This window comes from Bos indicus, chromosome 27 (genome assembly GCF_029378745.1).
Source record: "Bos indicus isolate NIAB-ARS_2022 breed Sahiwal x Tharparkar chromosome 27, NIAB-ARS_B.indTharparkar_mat_pri_1.0, whole genome shotgun sequence".
Classification (NCBI taxonomy): domain Eukaryota; kingdom Metazoa; phylum Chordata; class Mammalia; order Artiodactyla; family Bovidae; genus Bos; species Bos indicus.
Genome location: NC_091786.1, coordinates 35607356 through 35623861, shown reverse-complemented (window position 1 = coordinate 35623861; position 16506 = coordinate 35607356). Strand labels below are relative to the sequence as shown.

The window sequence follows — 16506 nt, the reverse complement described above, 5'->3', positions numbered from 1 at the left end:
TCTTATGAGTAGAATTTCTGGGTTCTGATGGCCCCTTCCCATTTTGTACTGTGTCTACTTCTTTTAATCCAAAATGACAGTATTTCTGCTAATATCATTTTCTCAAAAATACTGAAACTTCTGTAAATCTTATAGGGGTTCAGGAACTGAAGAGCCTCTTGATTAAAGTGAAAGAGGAGAGTGAAAAAGCTGGCTTAAAACTTAACATTCAAAAAATGAAGATCAAGGCATCCAATCCCATTACTTACTGGCACATAGATGGGGAAACAATGGAAACAGTGACAGACTTTATTTTCTTAGGCTCCAAAATCACTGCAGTTGGTGACTGCAGACATGAAATTAAAAGATGCTTGCTCCTTGGAAGAAAAGCTATGACCAACCTAGATAGCATATTAAAAAGCAGAGACATTACTTTACTGACAAAGGTCCATATAGTCAAAGCTATGGTTTTTCCAGTAGTCATGTATGCATGTGAGAGTTGGACCATAAAGCTGAACACCAAAGAACTGATGCTTTTGAACTATGGTGTTGGAGAAGACTCTTGAGAGTCCTTTGAATTACAAGGAGATCAAACCAGTCGATCCTAAAGGAAATCAACCCTGAATATTCATTGGAAGGACTGATGTTGAAGCTAAAGCTCCAATACTTTGGCCACCTGATGCGAAGAACTGACTCATTGGAAAAGACCCTGATGCTGGGAAAGATTGAAGGTGGGAAGAGAAGGGGACGACAGAGGATGAGATGGTTGGATGGCATCACTGACTCGATGGACATTAGTTTGAGCAAGCTCTGGGAGTTGGTGATGGACAGGGAAGTCTGGCGTGCTGCAGTCCATGGGGTCGCAAAGAGTCAGATATGACTGAGCGACTGAACTGAACTGTAGGGGTTCATTGTACTAGAATAATGTCACACCTACAAATCTCTCTGAGAAAAGTCTTTCTCTAGCTTTGGGTCCTGTTGAAAAATCATTAGGACAATCTGTAAGACACACCTTCAGTCTCTTTTAAGGCTGCTGGGCTGGACCCAGCAACAGCTCATTCTTTGATCTTTTTGGAGTCTTAACCCAGTGTTATGCGGGTCTCCTTCAGCCCTGTGTCTTGACCACATTTTTCTGACAGTGCTTAGAAATCGTTTCTTAATTTTAGCATCTTTTTCTGTCCAGAGACACTGAGAATTTTCAAAGTCATCTGGTCTGGGTTTCTTTTCATTTAACAGTTCTTCCTTCAGTTTCTCACTCTCGGGGTTCCCCATAAGCAGCAAGATGAAGCCAGGTGGCACCTTCAGCATAGCTTAAGAATCTCCTCTGCTCAGTCACCAAGTTCATTAGTGCTGGTCAAGACCACCTTATTAGGGAGAAACTATATTTTAGCATCCCTCCCATGCATAATTGTGAAATCCCCCCCCCACACTCCCTGCTCTTCCCTTCCCCTTCCCTCTTGCTTTCTTTGCCCTTTGCAGCCCCTGGCTACTCAGGCCAAGGTTCTCAGCATCCCCAGTCTAACAGACATCTTGTTTCCAATAACTCAAGTCTGCTAGATTCAAGTCCTTGGGCACCTGGAAATCCTTAGTGACAGAGATTCATCATATAAACAAACAACTGATGATGGTGTAGTTGGCTAATATGTTATTCCCATAACACTGTATCAGTTAAAATGTATAACATAGTCTTTAAGAAGCAGTCAAGTTACATTATGCTAAAGCTATAATTCTAATGATTTACATTTAAATAGCTTTTCCCACTCACTTTGTCATTTAAAAGGGTTTTCATTAACCTCCTTATTCCTCACAAATGTCCCATGCAGCAGATGTCTTTTCCCCAGTTTTAGGGTTTGGGCCCCTCTCTGGGGCTCAGGGAGGTCAAGTCATTTTTTATCAGTTACATGATTAAAAACAATTATTGGAGTGTAGTTGATTTGCAATGTTGTGTTAGTTTCAGGTGTACAGCAAAGCGAATCAGTTAATACATGTATCCACTCTTTTTTATGTTCTGTTCCCAGATAGGCCCTTACAGAATGCTGAGTGCCGTTCCCCGTGCTACACAGCAGCTCCTTATTAGTTACGTATTTTACATATTATTGTTGTTGTTCAGTCTCTAAGTCTATCCAACTCTTTGCAAACCCATGAAGTGCAGCATGCCAGGCCCTGTCCTCCACTATCTCCTGATAATTTGCTCAAATTCATATCCATTGAGTCAGTGATGCTATCTAGCCATCTCTTCCTCTGCCACCCGCTTCTTTTGCCTTCAATCTTTCCTAGCATCAGAGTCTTTTCCAATAAGTCAGCTCCTTCCATCAAGTGGCCAAAGTATTGGAGCTTCAGCTTCAGCATCAGTCCTTCCAGGGAGTATTCAGGGTTGATTTCCTTTATGATTGACTGGTTTGATTTCCTTGTAGTCCAAAGGGTTCTCAAGAGTCTTCTCCAGCACCACGATTCAGAAGCATCAGTTTTTCAGAGCTCAGCCTTCTTTATGGCCAACTCTCACATCTGTGAGTGACTACTGGTAAAAGCATAGCTTTGACTATATGCACCTTTGTTTGCAAAGTTATGACTCTGCTTTTTAATACACTGCCTAGGTTTCTCATAGCTTTCCTTTCAAGAAACAAGTGTGTTTTAATATCATGGCTGCAGTCATCATCTGTAGTGATTTGGGGGTCCCAGGAAATAACATGTGTCACTGCTTATACTTTTCCTGCTTCTATTTGCCATGAAGTAATTAGACTGGATGCCATGATCTTGGTTTTTTCTTTTTTTAAGGTTGAGTTTCAAGCCAGGTTTTTGACTCTTTTCTTTCACCCTCATCAAGAGGCTCTTTAGTTCTTCTGTACTTTCTGCCATTAGAGTAGTATATCTACATATCTGAGTTTGTTGATATTTCTCCCAATAAATTTGATTCCAGCTTGTGATCATCCAGCCCAGCATATTGCATGATGTACTCTGCACAGAAGTTAAAAAAGCAGGGTGACAATATACAGCCTTGTCTTCCTCTTTTCCCAATTTTGAACCAGTCAGTTATTCCAGGTCCAGTTCTAACTATTGCTTCTTGACCAATGTACGGCAGTTTCTTAGGAGACAGGTAAGGAGAATCCCAGGGACAGGGGAGCCTGGTGGGCTGCCGTCTCTGGGGTCGCACAGAGTTGGACATGACTGAAGTAATTTAGCAGCAGCAGCAGCAGCAGCAAGTGGTCTAGTACTCTCAGCTCTTTATGAATTTTCCACCGTTTGTTGTGATCCACACATTAAAGGCTTTTGAGTAGTCAATGAAGCAGAAGCAAATGTTTTTCTGAAACTCCCTTGCTTTCTCCATGATCCAACAAATGTTGACAGTCTGATCTCTTGCTTCTCTGCCTTTTCTAAACCCAGCTGGTACATCTGGAAGTTCTCAGTTCACGTACTACTGAAGCCCAGCTTGAAGGATTTTGAGCAGAACCTTGCTAGCATGTGAAATGAGCGCAGCTGTGCAGTAGGTTGAACATTCTTTAACATTGCCCTTTTTTGAGATAGGAATGAAAGCTGACCTTTTCCAGTCCTGGGGCCACTGCTGAGTTTTCCAGATTTGTTGACATATAGTCCTGTGTCTATGTCGATGCCAATCTTTCCATTTATCCCTCCTTCGCCTTCACCACCTGGTAACAACAAGTTTGTTCCCTACATCTGCAACTCTATTTCTGTTTTGTAGATAAGTTCAATTGTGCCTCGTTTTTTTAGATTCTACATATTAGTGATATTATATGATATTTGTCTTTCTCTATTAGACTTACTTCACTCAGTATGACAATTTCTAGATCCATCTATGTTGTCGCAAATGCCATTATTTTGTTCTCTCTCTGAATAATATTCCATTGTACACATGTACCACATCTTCACTGTCCACTCACCTGTTGATGGACATTTCGATTGTTTCCAATTCCTGACTATTGTAAATAGTGTTTCTATGGACATTAGGGTGCATGTATCCACTCCAGCACATGTCCAGAAAAGGGACTGCTAGATCATGTGACAGGTCTATTTTTAGTTTTTTTATTAAACCTCCATACTTTTCTCCCTAGTGGCTGTACCAGTTTACATTCCCATCAGCAGTGTAGGAGGGTTCCCTTCTCCCTACATCCTTCCAGCATTTATTGTTTGTAGATTGCTTGATGATAGCCATTCTGACCAGTGTGAGGTCACACTTCGTTGTAGTTTGATTTGCATTTCTCTAATAATTATTGATGTTGAGCATTTGCCTCATGTGCTTTTTAGTCATCTGTATGTCTCTGGTGCTGGGAGGGATTGGGGGCAGGAGGAGAAGAGGACGACAGAGGATGAGATGGCTGGATGGCATCACTGACTCGATGGACGTGAGTCTGAGTGAACTCTGGGAGTTGGTGATGGACAGGGAGGCCTGGCGTGCTGCGATTCATGGGGTCTCAAAGAGTCGGACACGACTGAGCGACTAAACTGAACTGAACTGATGTCTTCTTTGGAGAAATGTCTATTTAGATCATCTTTCTAGAGTCATTTAGAGTGAGGAATCCGGGTGAATAACTTTACTAGGATGGCCTCTAATTTTGGCTGATTTGTCTCTGTGTCATTGAGCTTCCCTATCACCAACGCTGCAGGCACCACCGCCTTCTGCTTGTGTGTGTTTTGCTTTGTTTTGGTCCAGACCTGAGTGCCCTAGAGAGGTGCTATCAGAGTTCCCAGAGGCTCTCCATGAGCACATGCTGGCTTTCTTGGTCCTCTTCTTCAGCCTGTCTGCACATTTCTAAGCTAGAGTTTGGCTCCTTTGGAAATGTCCTGACAATTTCAGAAGTGAATTTGGGCATCTGCTGAAAGATTTGGCTGTCTCTGTAGCTGATGCTGATTAGCAAATAAACTCTGAGTGTGAAGGGAAAATAAATTGAAAAGGAAAGGAAAAAGTATAGAAGCCTCTGTATCTGTGGATTTGTCATTTTGGAGTTTGTGGTCATTAAGATGGGGCTGACAGAAAACTGCTGAACTTGGAACTGGGTGACTTAAGGGCTGCACCTATCTGCACTGCAGTGACCTTGGCCCAGGATTCCAGCATGACGGAGGTGAAAGGGCCTAGAGAACCAGTCTGTCCATCTCTTAATTGAGTCGTTGAGAAAGCTGAGGCTTGGGGAAAGGACGCTATATTTGCAGTGTAGATATTGAGTGCTAAATCCAGGCCCAGATCTTAATTTAATGTCTTTTCGGAGGTCACTCATTCCATCATGCCATGGTTTGGTGTTTTGATAAGAATATAAGAATCGCCAAGTAACTTCTTATAAAAATTGCATTGTTATGCTCTTCCAGCAGGCAGGCTTGAGTTCCAGAGTCCTCTGTGACCCCATATTGCCTCCATCAGCATCCTTCTCTCCTTCTTCATCCTGGCAGCTCCCCTCCTGCAAGCTGGCTACGTACCAGCCCACCATCCTTCCCGGTTACCCGCTCAGCAATGTGCCTCACGAGGCCTTGCTTCTCAATTTTTTATTTTTGCTTTTTGGGAGCTTTTTGTTTGTTAATTTATTTTATCGGGGTAGAGTTTCTTTGCAATGTTGTGTTAGCGTCTGCTGTACAACAAAGTGCATTGGCTGTATGTGCACATATAGCCCCACTCTCTTGGACGCACTGAGGAAATGAACCTTAAGTTTTACTCAGTTTTACTTATTTTGCATTTGAATACCACATGTTTATACTGGGTACCATGGTGGGCAGCGTAGTCTAGATCATTAAGCTTTTTGCTGTTGTTGTTGTTGCAGGAGAGGATGTTGAGAACCCATGAAATATTAGCATTCCCCCTACCCCAGTATCTCTATGCCATACTCCATGGTTTCCCATGACCTTTCACTACTCTAGAAACACACAGAACCAGAGCCGCCCTTGGCTTCTATTGTAGAAAGCATATTTCTCTTCAACACCCTGTCTCTGTTCCTGTCTGTTATGTAAGATACAGTTATTGACTTAGCTTAAAGCAGTGCTCATGTAGCAGAGTAAGTAATACTAATACCAACAGTGAGAGCTCAGCGATCATAAGAGAGGACATTTACTTATTGCTCCGTGTGCACGAGGTACATAATACTTCCACGTGTTAACTGATTTAGTCTTTTTTATTAATAGATTTTAAAAATTGGTATGTTTTTTCATTTTTAGGCTATACCACACAGCATATGGGAATCTTAGTTCCCCAGCCAGGGATTGAACCTATATCCCTGCATTGGAAGCATGGCATCTTAACCACTGAGCCACCAGGGAATTCCCGTCTCATTTAATCTTGAAGCAGTCTCACGAGCTATTATGAATATTATGTCATTCCCATCTTAAGGATCAGGAAACAGAGGTAAAGGCCATGGGTGTCATGAGTGTCCAGTCTGGAGTGTGAGGTCCAGCATGTGATGGCAGAGCTCTCTCTCTCTCATAACCACAGAGCTGCCTCGACCTTATGCACCACCGCAGAGAAGCTCCCAGCCCGCCCCCTGCCCCTGCCTGGGGCCCAGCCCACATGGAGACAGGGCTGGGCTCTGCCCACTAAACCAGAAGCAGAGCCGGGTAGGTGTGCTGCTGCAGCACTGCAGCATGCTTCTGGCACTGGTTGCCTGGAGTCTGCAAAGCCTTCAGGAGGTGAGGATGTAATCTTCCATCAGACCACCCTCCCTGTAGGCCCCAACTGCAAGACTGGGGATCCCCAGGCTTCCTGCACTTCTGACCAGGTGTCTACAACTTCCAGGGCCCCTACCTCTCCCTCAGGTTAGACAGTTCACTAGAGGGAACTGCAGATCTCAAGATAACACTGCTGCTGCTAAGTCGCTTCAGTCGTGTCCGACTCTGTGCGACCCCATAGATGGCAGCCCACCAGACTCCTCCATCCCTGGGATTCTCCAGGCAAGAACACTGGAGTGGGCTTCCATTTCCTTCTCCACAAGATAGCACTGGATTTATAATTACAGTTTAATTATAAAGCAGGGGTCCCCAGCCTCCAAGATCTAATGCCTGATCATCTGAAGTGGAGCTGATGTAATAATACTAGAAATAAAGTGTACAATAAATGTAATGCCCTTGAAGTATCCTGAAACCACCCCCCTCCCCCATGGTCCATGGGAAACTTGTCTTCCATCAGACCAGTTCCTAGAGCCAAAGAGTTTGGGGGCCTTTGTAAAGCATAGAAATCAGGCCCAGACAAGACGCACCGGGTAAGGTCTATGTGCTCCCAGGCGCAGAGCTCTTGCGCCCTCTCATTGTGGAATCAGGGGCACCACCCACCGTCCTGGCACACTGATGTATTCACAGGATAACAAGGAAGCTTAACTAAGCTTCAGTGTCCAAAGTTTTTATCGGGGCTTCGATTTTTTTCAGTGTGATGGACTGAATCATCTGCCACATCACTGACCTCGGTCTCCAGCCACCCTCCCTTCCCCTGGGGTCAGAGTAATAGCATTTGGCTGAAAGCCCCACCTCTCTAATCTGCTGGCTAGTCTATCTGGCATGGCCAGCCCCCACCCTGAATTTATCCTGGGACTTACCAGGCATCACCTTGTTAGCATACACTGTCAGAAAGTGAGAGTCACTCAGTTGTGTCTGGCTCTTTGCGACCCCACGGAATTCTCCAGGCCTCGGAATTCTCCAGGCCAGAATACTGGAGCTACCCAAGCTGTTCCCTTCTCCAACACTATCAGAGCCCGGCCTGAATAACAAAGATACTCCTATCGGTTGGGAAATTCTAAGGGCTCAGGACCTCCACCCAAGAATCCAGGACAAAAAATCTGCTAAATTTTTTATTATATAGCAGCTACATCAAAAGTGTCTCTTTCAGCTGACTAAGATCAAGGATAAGGACCTTTGAATTTCTAAATTTTAGTGGTTACTGGACACATTATGTTACCTCATTTTTCTTATCTATTAGTGATTTTTTTGGCAGTGCGTGCACTGAGACTAAACAAAATTAAAAATGCGGTCCATGAATGTCCAAGTAGTAGCAGTTGGTGTTGGAGTTTAAAAACCAAGTTTCCTAATTTTAAATCAGAAGTCCCTTGCATCTGTAAAAAGAGGAGTAGAAGAAGATAAAAATAGAGATATGCTCTGAATTCTTAATTGTGTTTCTTATCTAAAAATGCAGCATGGAAGCAAACTTGGCTAAGGTGGGTCAGAAAAGGAGCAATGTGAGAATCTTAGAGTGAGGCTCCATTCCCTGGGAGATGATTGATTCTCTCGCCAGTTTTTCTTCCTGGGTTTATTTGGAGAAGCTGATGCATTAATAAAGCCTGTGTCAGGCCTTATCCCAAGCACTGAAAATATAGAAAGAGTCCTGGGCTTCTTTGCCGGGTGGGCAGAAAGTGTAGGAAAGTTGGCCATAGGATGTAGTTAGGAAAACAGTAGCGGAGGGACTTCCCTGGTGGTCCAGTGGTTAGGAATCTGCCTTTCAATACAGAGGACATGGGTTCAATCCCTGACTGGGGAACTAAGATCCCACGTGCTGCAGAGCAAAAGCCCACGCACTGCAACTCCTAAAGCCTGGGCACCACAACTACAGAGTCCATGCGGAGCCACGAAAGAGCCCCTTTGATGCAACGAAGATCCCGCGTGCTGCAACTAAGACTCAGTGCAGCCAAATAAATAAATCAGCTGGTTAACTACTTTATTCCATCTGCAACCTTAATTAAAAAAAAAAAAATAGAGGAACACGCTTAGGATGGGCAGCTAATCAGGATGGGACTGGGGTAAGAGGGAGTCAGCAAAGATCTCCTGAGGGAGCTAAAGTAGGAGCCAGGGCTTAGAAACAGAGATTTACAAAGCCTACAGTGTATCTGGAAATGATACTGGAATCTCTTGCTTCAAACTGGGAGGCGGATGGGTCCTGGTGATGCCCTGAACCTAAAGCTTTGCAGGATCATTGCTCTGTTAGCATCTGCCCTAGCTATAGCTGGACCCCCAGCATCAGAGGAATGGGGGTGCGAGGGTAGCAGACCTCAAGAATGCTGAGGGTATATGGGGGTGCTTCAGGGTCCATGGAGCTTCTTATCTGTACTATGAGGACTTTGGACTTCCCTGGGGTCTCTTCTGCCTCTAACATCTTGTAATCTTGATGAAAAATGTTTTGCAAAGTAAATGAATAAAGTAAACAAGATTATAAAGAGAATATTTGCCTTCTTAAGGGGATAAATCGTTCTCAAACACATCAGGAGCCTTCATTTGCATATAAACAATGCAAATTCTGTATAAGCAGAGGAGGCTTGTTTTCTTAGGTGTTGTGGTAAGTTAATTACAGATCGGTCTTTTCAATTTTGTTACTCTAAGTATAATAGGAAGTGGAAGAGCTGCATTCATTTTAAATACTGTTTACTTCAGAATAGTCGCAGTTCCTTGAATGTTCAGACTATCTGCATTTTCTCTGAATTAGCCTGAATCTTTGTAAGTTATTTCTATATTTAATGGATTATAAAATATATGAGATTTGCTTTTCTAAGAAGGTTTGGAGAAGTTCCCCTTGCATAGCCCAGCTGAACCTTATCCACTCTCAGTCATCGTGGGTTGACTCAGGACACCAACAAAGTTTATGCAACCTGTTAGGATGCAAAGCCCTTTTAACTTCCAGTGTCTTGTGGTCTTTCTATATCTTTCTCCCCTTATAACTTTGAGTGCCCCTGTATCAATCAGACTACATAGACTTCCACTAATAATAACACATTGCAAATATTTTATGTATTTAGACAAGTTTTGAGGATCATGGAGATAGCATCATGCACAGAACAACACTGTCTTCCTTGTCTACTCTCTCTGCCTCATCTCCTTCCCCCTTCCCCCTTACCTTCTTTATCTCCTCGCCCTTTTCCCCCACCCCTCTTATTCCCTCCATTCACCCCTCACAGAAGCAAAGCACACTGCACCCCTTGCCTTGGGTGTAGCAGTTTACCAATCACTTTCTGTAGCTTGGACATTTTCTTGGGGTTCTATTCTCTGCTCCTGAGAGGCAGCTCAGAAGTTTCCAAATCCATTTATTTTGTTACAGCTTGTCAGGGTTATTTTCTGAAAGGATATCATGAGAAAATATGCTTCTACTAAGCAGGATGAGAGCACGTGACATGGATGAGCTCCCTGGAGGAAGAAAGACACTGTGGCAGCACATGGGAGCCTGGCAGGTTCGGAGACCTCAAGCAGGTCTCTGTGGTCAGGGTTTCGCGTGGTCATGAAGGTGACCAACAAAAAGATGGAGATGCAGGAGAAGGCGGTGGTCACATCACAGAGGACTTTTGTGATTGTATTTTCTTCCGGTAGGTGATGGGAACCTAGGCCTAGTATGATTGCAGTGCGAGGAGACAGCAGGGTGGTTGCAAAACTTACCAGATAGAAGATGGTGCAGTGTCAAGGCCCAGAAATAGGGCAGGGGCAGCGGATGCAGAGCAAATAACCCTTGGGAGAGCGAAACGAAGCCAGTCAGGTTTACGGTTGATTGGTTATGGGGTGTGGGAGAGGAAGAAACAGGTCAGGAAAAACTCTTGAATTTCTACTGTGGATTCAAGTTAGAAAATGTAGGGAAAGAAAGACTAGAGATTGCTGATGTTCAATTATGGAAACATAATTCAATCTGGTTTATTGTTGTCACTGTCTTAACACCTCGGACAAAGATAGCAAGCCCTTGGAAGTCCTTTTAGGCACAGGCAGTGGGTTGAATAAGTTCAAAGTCAGCGACTGTCCGGAAACGTGTCTGTGGAAGATTTTGGAACATAACTCCTCATCTGATGGATCCTGGGCATATCATTTCAGATAAGACATGGCTTAGAGCTTCATGGTTCATGTCACTGCTAACTGCTGCCTGGCTGTCAGAAACTGGGCTTAATCAGAACTGAGGATGTTCTGTTTTGCTTTTTGATTGGTTTATCAAACTGTAAATTCAGCCTGGGGGTAATGATTCATTTCATTTTCCCTTACTCACCACTTTAAACGCACTTGGTCTGAACGCTTTCTCTACTTCTCTCTCTCACCTTGATAATATCTAAGAAAACTGTGTACATTTCTGGTCATTTTCAATGGTGAGAACAGTTTAATTTCAGCATTTAAGACTCCTTTTCAGGTATTAAGTCTTTATCAGACAGCATTATACTTCTGTCTCACAGCCCATTCAGAGCATCCTTACTCTCTGGACCTGTCAGGTCAGATGGGTGAATGGGGTGATTAGTGGAAAGAAAAGCTTTTTACCAACTGGACCTGCACATGTGACTCTTCTCTGACTGGGACTTTGAAATCCAACACCTGTTTTTAAGGCCATCCCATCTCTTTTTAGGGCTTCCCTTGTGGCTCAGACAGCAAAGAAACCACCTGCAGTATAGGAGACTTGATTTTGATCCCTGGGTCAGGAAGATCCCTTGGAGCAAGGAATGGCAACCTACTCCAGTATTCTGGCCCAGAGAATCCTACAGACAGAGGAGCCTGGTGGGCTACAGTCCATAGGGTTGCAAAGAGTTGGGCACGAGTGACTAAGCATGCTCGTACACGTCCCTTTTGGGGGCAGGAACTCCAACAGGACTGGGGATCGTGGAAACCGCACTGTGTACTGATGTGGAAACTTCTCTTGAAAATCAGAGATACCCATCACAAATTGTTCTAAGCTTTTCTCATTGCATTCTAAAATCCCAAGAAAAGTCCCAGTAACCTTTAATTACAGGGTCGTATTTTTTAGATAATGAAAGAAAAGATCACATTGTCATCATTTTTACCATGATACAAGTCGAAAATAAAGTGAGTTCTGTTTGATTGGTATGAATACAATGCAACTGAAATTGTCTCTTCAAACAGAATCACGTTGAAGACTGAAAACAAAGACCATCCCTGCCCACAAATGGAAGCTATGTACTGAATTCTTTTTTTTCTCCTATGCCTTTCTTCAATTTTCTATTTAAGGAAATTTCTGAAAATACATGAATTATGCAGCTTATCTCTCAGATGAGAAAGAATTTTCTTCTTGGATTGGATGGCTGCGTATTTATTAATAGCAGTAAAATTTTCCATGTTCTTTTGTATCAGATGGGATGCTGACTAAACTACGAAGGAGGCTTTCCAGCAATAATAACAGTAACGGCTGAATAATTATAAAAGCTGTATGGAATTGGAAGGCATTTTAATTTGTCATTACTTCTGTGTGTTTAGGAAGGATCTGAATAATTATTCTGCCCATAAAATAGAAGAGTGCACTATTTTTCCTCATTATGGGATTATGTTCTTAGTATAACACTTTTACTATAAGTTTAAAAAAAAAACAAAAAACCAAAACCTCTCTTGTGGTTTCTTCTAAACGATGTAATCAGGATTGAAGTCTGCTCAGCTAGGAATATATTTGATCTTCTTACTATTATGTGGACATGCTGCACTTCAAACTCATTTTCATTTGAAAAGTGTTCATCTTTGCAGTTTTTAAAAATGCGATTATACTTGTTTGCTTAGTGAGAACTTCCAACCTCTATGTCACATTAATTCAGGAAGATGACAAGAACTGTAGAATTTCCTTAGGTCATGACCGGATGGTAGCAGACACTGAATGTGAGATTCTAAAACAGGCTCTTTCTTTTTATAACAACTATTAAAAAGCATCTGTGGTTACCAGGGTCATTCCAAGGCAAAATTTCAAACCCCCACCCCACCAAATGCAAGTAGTCTCCATTTTCTTTTGGTCTACATTATCCCAAGAGCATTTAATTCTTATTCAGATCCTAAGAATACTCTATGACAACACTGTTTTTTGGAAAATAAAATTTCAAGATATGCTGTGTGCTTCTAGGTGAGTAGAAGAATTTTCCTTTGTGGTGTGTGTGTTTTCATTTATCAGATTTCCGCTAAGATATTTAGATCTCAGTGTTGAACAGGAAAATCTGTGCAATGATTCTGACCTACTCTAGCACATTGTCTAGCATCTAAGAGTCGGACACGACTGGGCAACTTCACTTTCACTTTTCACTTTCATGCACTGGAGAAGGAAATGGCAACCCACTCCCGTATTCTTGCCTGGAGAATCCCAGGGACAGGGGAGCCTGGTAGGCTGCCACCTATGGGGTCGCACAGAGTCGATCACGACTGAAGCAACTTAGCAGAACTTAGCAGCACATTGTCACCCTCGGTCCTAAAATATAGCCTTAGGGTAAATGGAGATTGTTAAAAGATACAACTCGGCAGGCTGATTGCAGACAGAAGAAACCTTCCTCAGTGTAAGAAAAATCCCTTTCACATCTTGTCAACAAGCTCTTTCCAAAAGCTCTTTCAAAACTTAAACCTTTGATTTTGATCTTTCCCAGGATTCGACTCCCCGCCTTGGCAGCTGATGGCTGTTCTGGTAACTTAGCCAAGTTTAGTCTTACTGCTCTCACCTTTAAAATGGGGAGAAATGACACTCACGTTAAAGGTGGTTGAGGGGATTACATTATAACGTAAAATTAGTGTGGGCTTCCCTGATGTGTTCCCTGGTGGCTCAGAGGATAAAGCATCTGCCTGCCATGTGGGAGACCTGCATTCAATCCCTGGGTTGGGAAGATTCCCTGGAGAAGGAAATGGCAACCCACTCCAGTGTTCTTGCCTGGAGAATTCCATGGACAGAGGAGCCTGGTGGGCTACAGTCCACGGGGTCGCAAAGAGTCAGACACGACTGAGCGAGTTCACTTCACTCCCTGATGGGCCAGGGTTTAAGACGCTGGGCTTGTACTGTAGGTGGTGTGGGGTTCCACTCCTAGCTCCGGAAGTTCCACATGCTGCCCCCACCAATGCAGCTAATAATAATAATAATAATAAATGTGGAAATTTTGTCACGTGGTAGGAATGTAATATATGGAGGCATCTTTTTACCACAAAGAACAAAGACTAAAAACCTGTTTAAAAGTTGGTTATCTATTTGCTTTCAATCAATACTTTTTGAGAGCAAGACCAGAAGCAATGTTTTCCTATTTAACTGAAAATTCCAAATGAACTGAGAAAAGCACTTGTAATTCTTTGAAATCTAAATGCTATAAAATTATTCTTTCCTCCCAAAAGGAGGGCTTTGCAATGAGTGAAACCTGAATCTTACAGATGGGTATTTGCAATACACTGTACATAAGATTCAACTTATTATTTTCATTTTCACAAGAACTTTCAGAATGAATTTGGTGTCTGGTTTGCCAAAGTAGAAATAGAGTTTTTCTTGTGTATACACAGAGGTGACATTGGTAATTGAATTAAGATATACACAGCTTATTGAAAACTTAAACAATTCATTCTATCGATTCATCCTTACTTTAATTTGATGGCTAAAGTGGTGTCGGGGGTGGGAAGAGCTTGAGAGAGAGGGTGGGTGGGGAGAAGATTGAAATATGTAATTATGAAAGCAGATAAAATGGTGTTTCCTTCTGTCTTACAGCCTGAAGAATAAGTAGTAAGAACATCAATCAAGAGATGAGAAAAAAAGTCAGGATTTTCTGCCTTGGAGAAATGCTTACCAACCACCAGAGGAAGATCTGTTCACGAACAATGAACATTTCTCATGAGGATTCAGATTAACATAGGACTAATCTTAGTTTTGGGGAATGAATGAGCTTCCTTTCTTTCTATTTTTTTTAAATTTTGTGGTAAGCTATGATATGTGGATGGATTTTGGAAAAATTCTTTCCTGATAATATATTTAGCACATGTTCTACATCATAATCCTATAGCAAACAGCAGGAGCATCATTCAAACTTAAAGACAGTGGGGAAAAAAATCTCAGTTTCCAATTTATTCTCAGATTTCTTCACCATGTAATTATTCTGTTAACTCCTTGCTGGTGGAAATGCAAACCACGTCTATCAAGAAATAAACTTTATTTTTTCATCGTGTTGAACACAATTGGTGGCAACGTGCACAGAGCCTGACCACCATTAGTAGAAGTTACATAATGGACACAAATTCTCATTTCACCTTCAAATATACGAGCCAGCTTTGCCATCCGATCAAGAATAAGGACAGTAAATCAAGGAGAAATCCTCCTTTTTTTTTTTTTTTTCCTGATCATTCAAAGAATAGTTTCTCAAGGTTAAGCCAAGTCCTCTTTTGCAAGCTGCCAAAATAATAGCTTAGGAAAAGAATTAGTTTGCCTGCATGATGATCCTCTTAGGCAAAAATGTCTTAATAGCAGTTGACCTCGATGAAACGTTTTCCCAAAGGCATTCACGAAAAGAACGATCAGCCCCAGAATGAGAGGGAAATAAAAGAATGTTTTCTTATGAAGTTGACCTGAATTGTGGACGTTCGTGTAGGGCACGGAGGATCTGGAAAGAAATGAGGGAATTCTGCACAAATAACCACCTTGGACATTGAGGTCACCCGTTCCTGTCTTTGTCACTCAAGTCCTCTTGCTGAGCTGAGATTCAGCCACTCTGGAGAGAATGCCACTGGCCGGTATGGCAGACTGGAAAACTGTTCCTCTCTGAAGGGGAATGTCTCTGAAGCTGAAATCTCTAGGTTGAAATCTTCTGCATGGCAACTGGATTTGTAGTCCTGCAGGCTCACTGCAAAGCTGGGCATTTACACTCTATTCTGAATGCTTCTTAGAGCCCTGACTGGGGTTGCCCTTTGTACATTGTGACCACAGGGGGTTGGTCTCCCCATGTCAGGGTTTTCTGGGTGTCTGTGATTTTTCCACAGAGACCTAAGGTGGTTACAACTCAGCGAGCAATAAATGGAATGACATAGGGATGCACAGTGTCTTTACGGAGGTGGTTGCAATTTGGCCCTGTTCTATTGAGAAGGGTCCACTCAGGAGAGAGCAGGCTTGTCAGTTTCTGTGACTTCAGAGAGAGCCAGCCCCGCCAGTCTCACCAGCCACGGTCCGTCCCGTGGGAAGGAAGGAAGCTTTGATAGGAAGAATCTATTTTTCTGTTTTGGAAAGCACACCACAGAGCTACAAACTTCCCATGATGACTTTTCTTTGAATGTGTAAAATAAAGCTTTCTTTGTCAAGTCTGCTGTAAAATAAGCACTAAGTAAAAAAGAAAGAAAAAAAAATCTTTGTTTCTGTTTGTGTTTATAGTGTTTTTTTTTTATTATTGTTGTTAATAACAATATAGACACACCAATGAATGTAAATCTCTTTTGCTTTTCAGAGAGGCTGTGCCAAACCCTTTATAGATATCAGATTATTTTAGAATTCCTTATCTAGATACCATGGCTCTTTGGTAATCTGTCAAGTCCAAGTAAACACCCTACCAGAGGTCTTGTGGTTTGTTTTCAAATTTCTTTATTTCTATCCATGCAAATAAAAGGAATGATCATTCCTGTGTACCATGGAGGTGACATATTCTGCGATGGATGTGATTTCTATTTGGGGAAGTGTTGAATGGGAGCGTCTCAGCTAGGGAAGCTAGAGGCTTATTGTTTCTGTCTCTTATTGGGTGGGAATGGTTCTTTTTGTTTAATTAGGTAGTTTCTTACCTTCCAATTTCATGAGGAATGATGGGACTGAGATGTAAGGGAAGAATTTCAGATAGCCATACAAATTCTGGTGGAGAGGATGAGCCCCTGCAGAGCTACTGCTCTGGA

General features: G+C 42.5%; 1 protein-coding gene across 4 annotated transcripts in view; it reads left to right on the top strand.

Moving 5' to 3' along the window:
• ZMAT4 (zinc finger matrin-type 4) overlaps nucleotides 1-16248 on the top strand; it is a 376556-nt gene extending 360308 nt beyond the window's left edge. For all 4 annotated transcript variants that reach the window (XM_070781473.1, XM_070781470.1, XM_070781471.1 and 1 more), the window contains one exon: nucleotides 14351-16248. In XM_070781473.1, the coding sequence (XP_070637574.1) occupies nucleotides 14351-14355 (5 nt within the window). In that variant the 3' untranslated portion in view covers nucleotides 14356-16248. The remainder of the gene's footprint in view (nucleotides 1-14350) is intronic.
• Nucleotides 16249-16506: the final 258 nt, after the last annotated feature.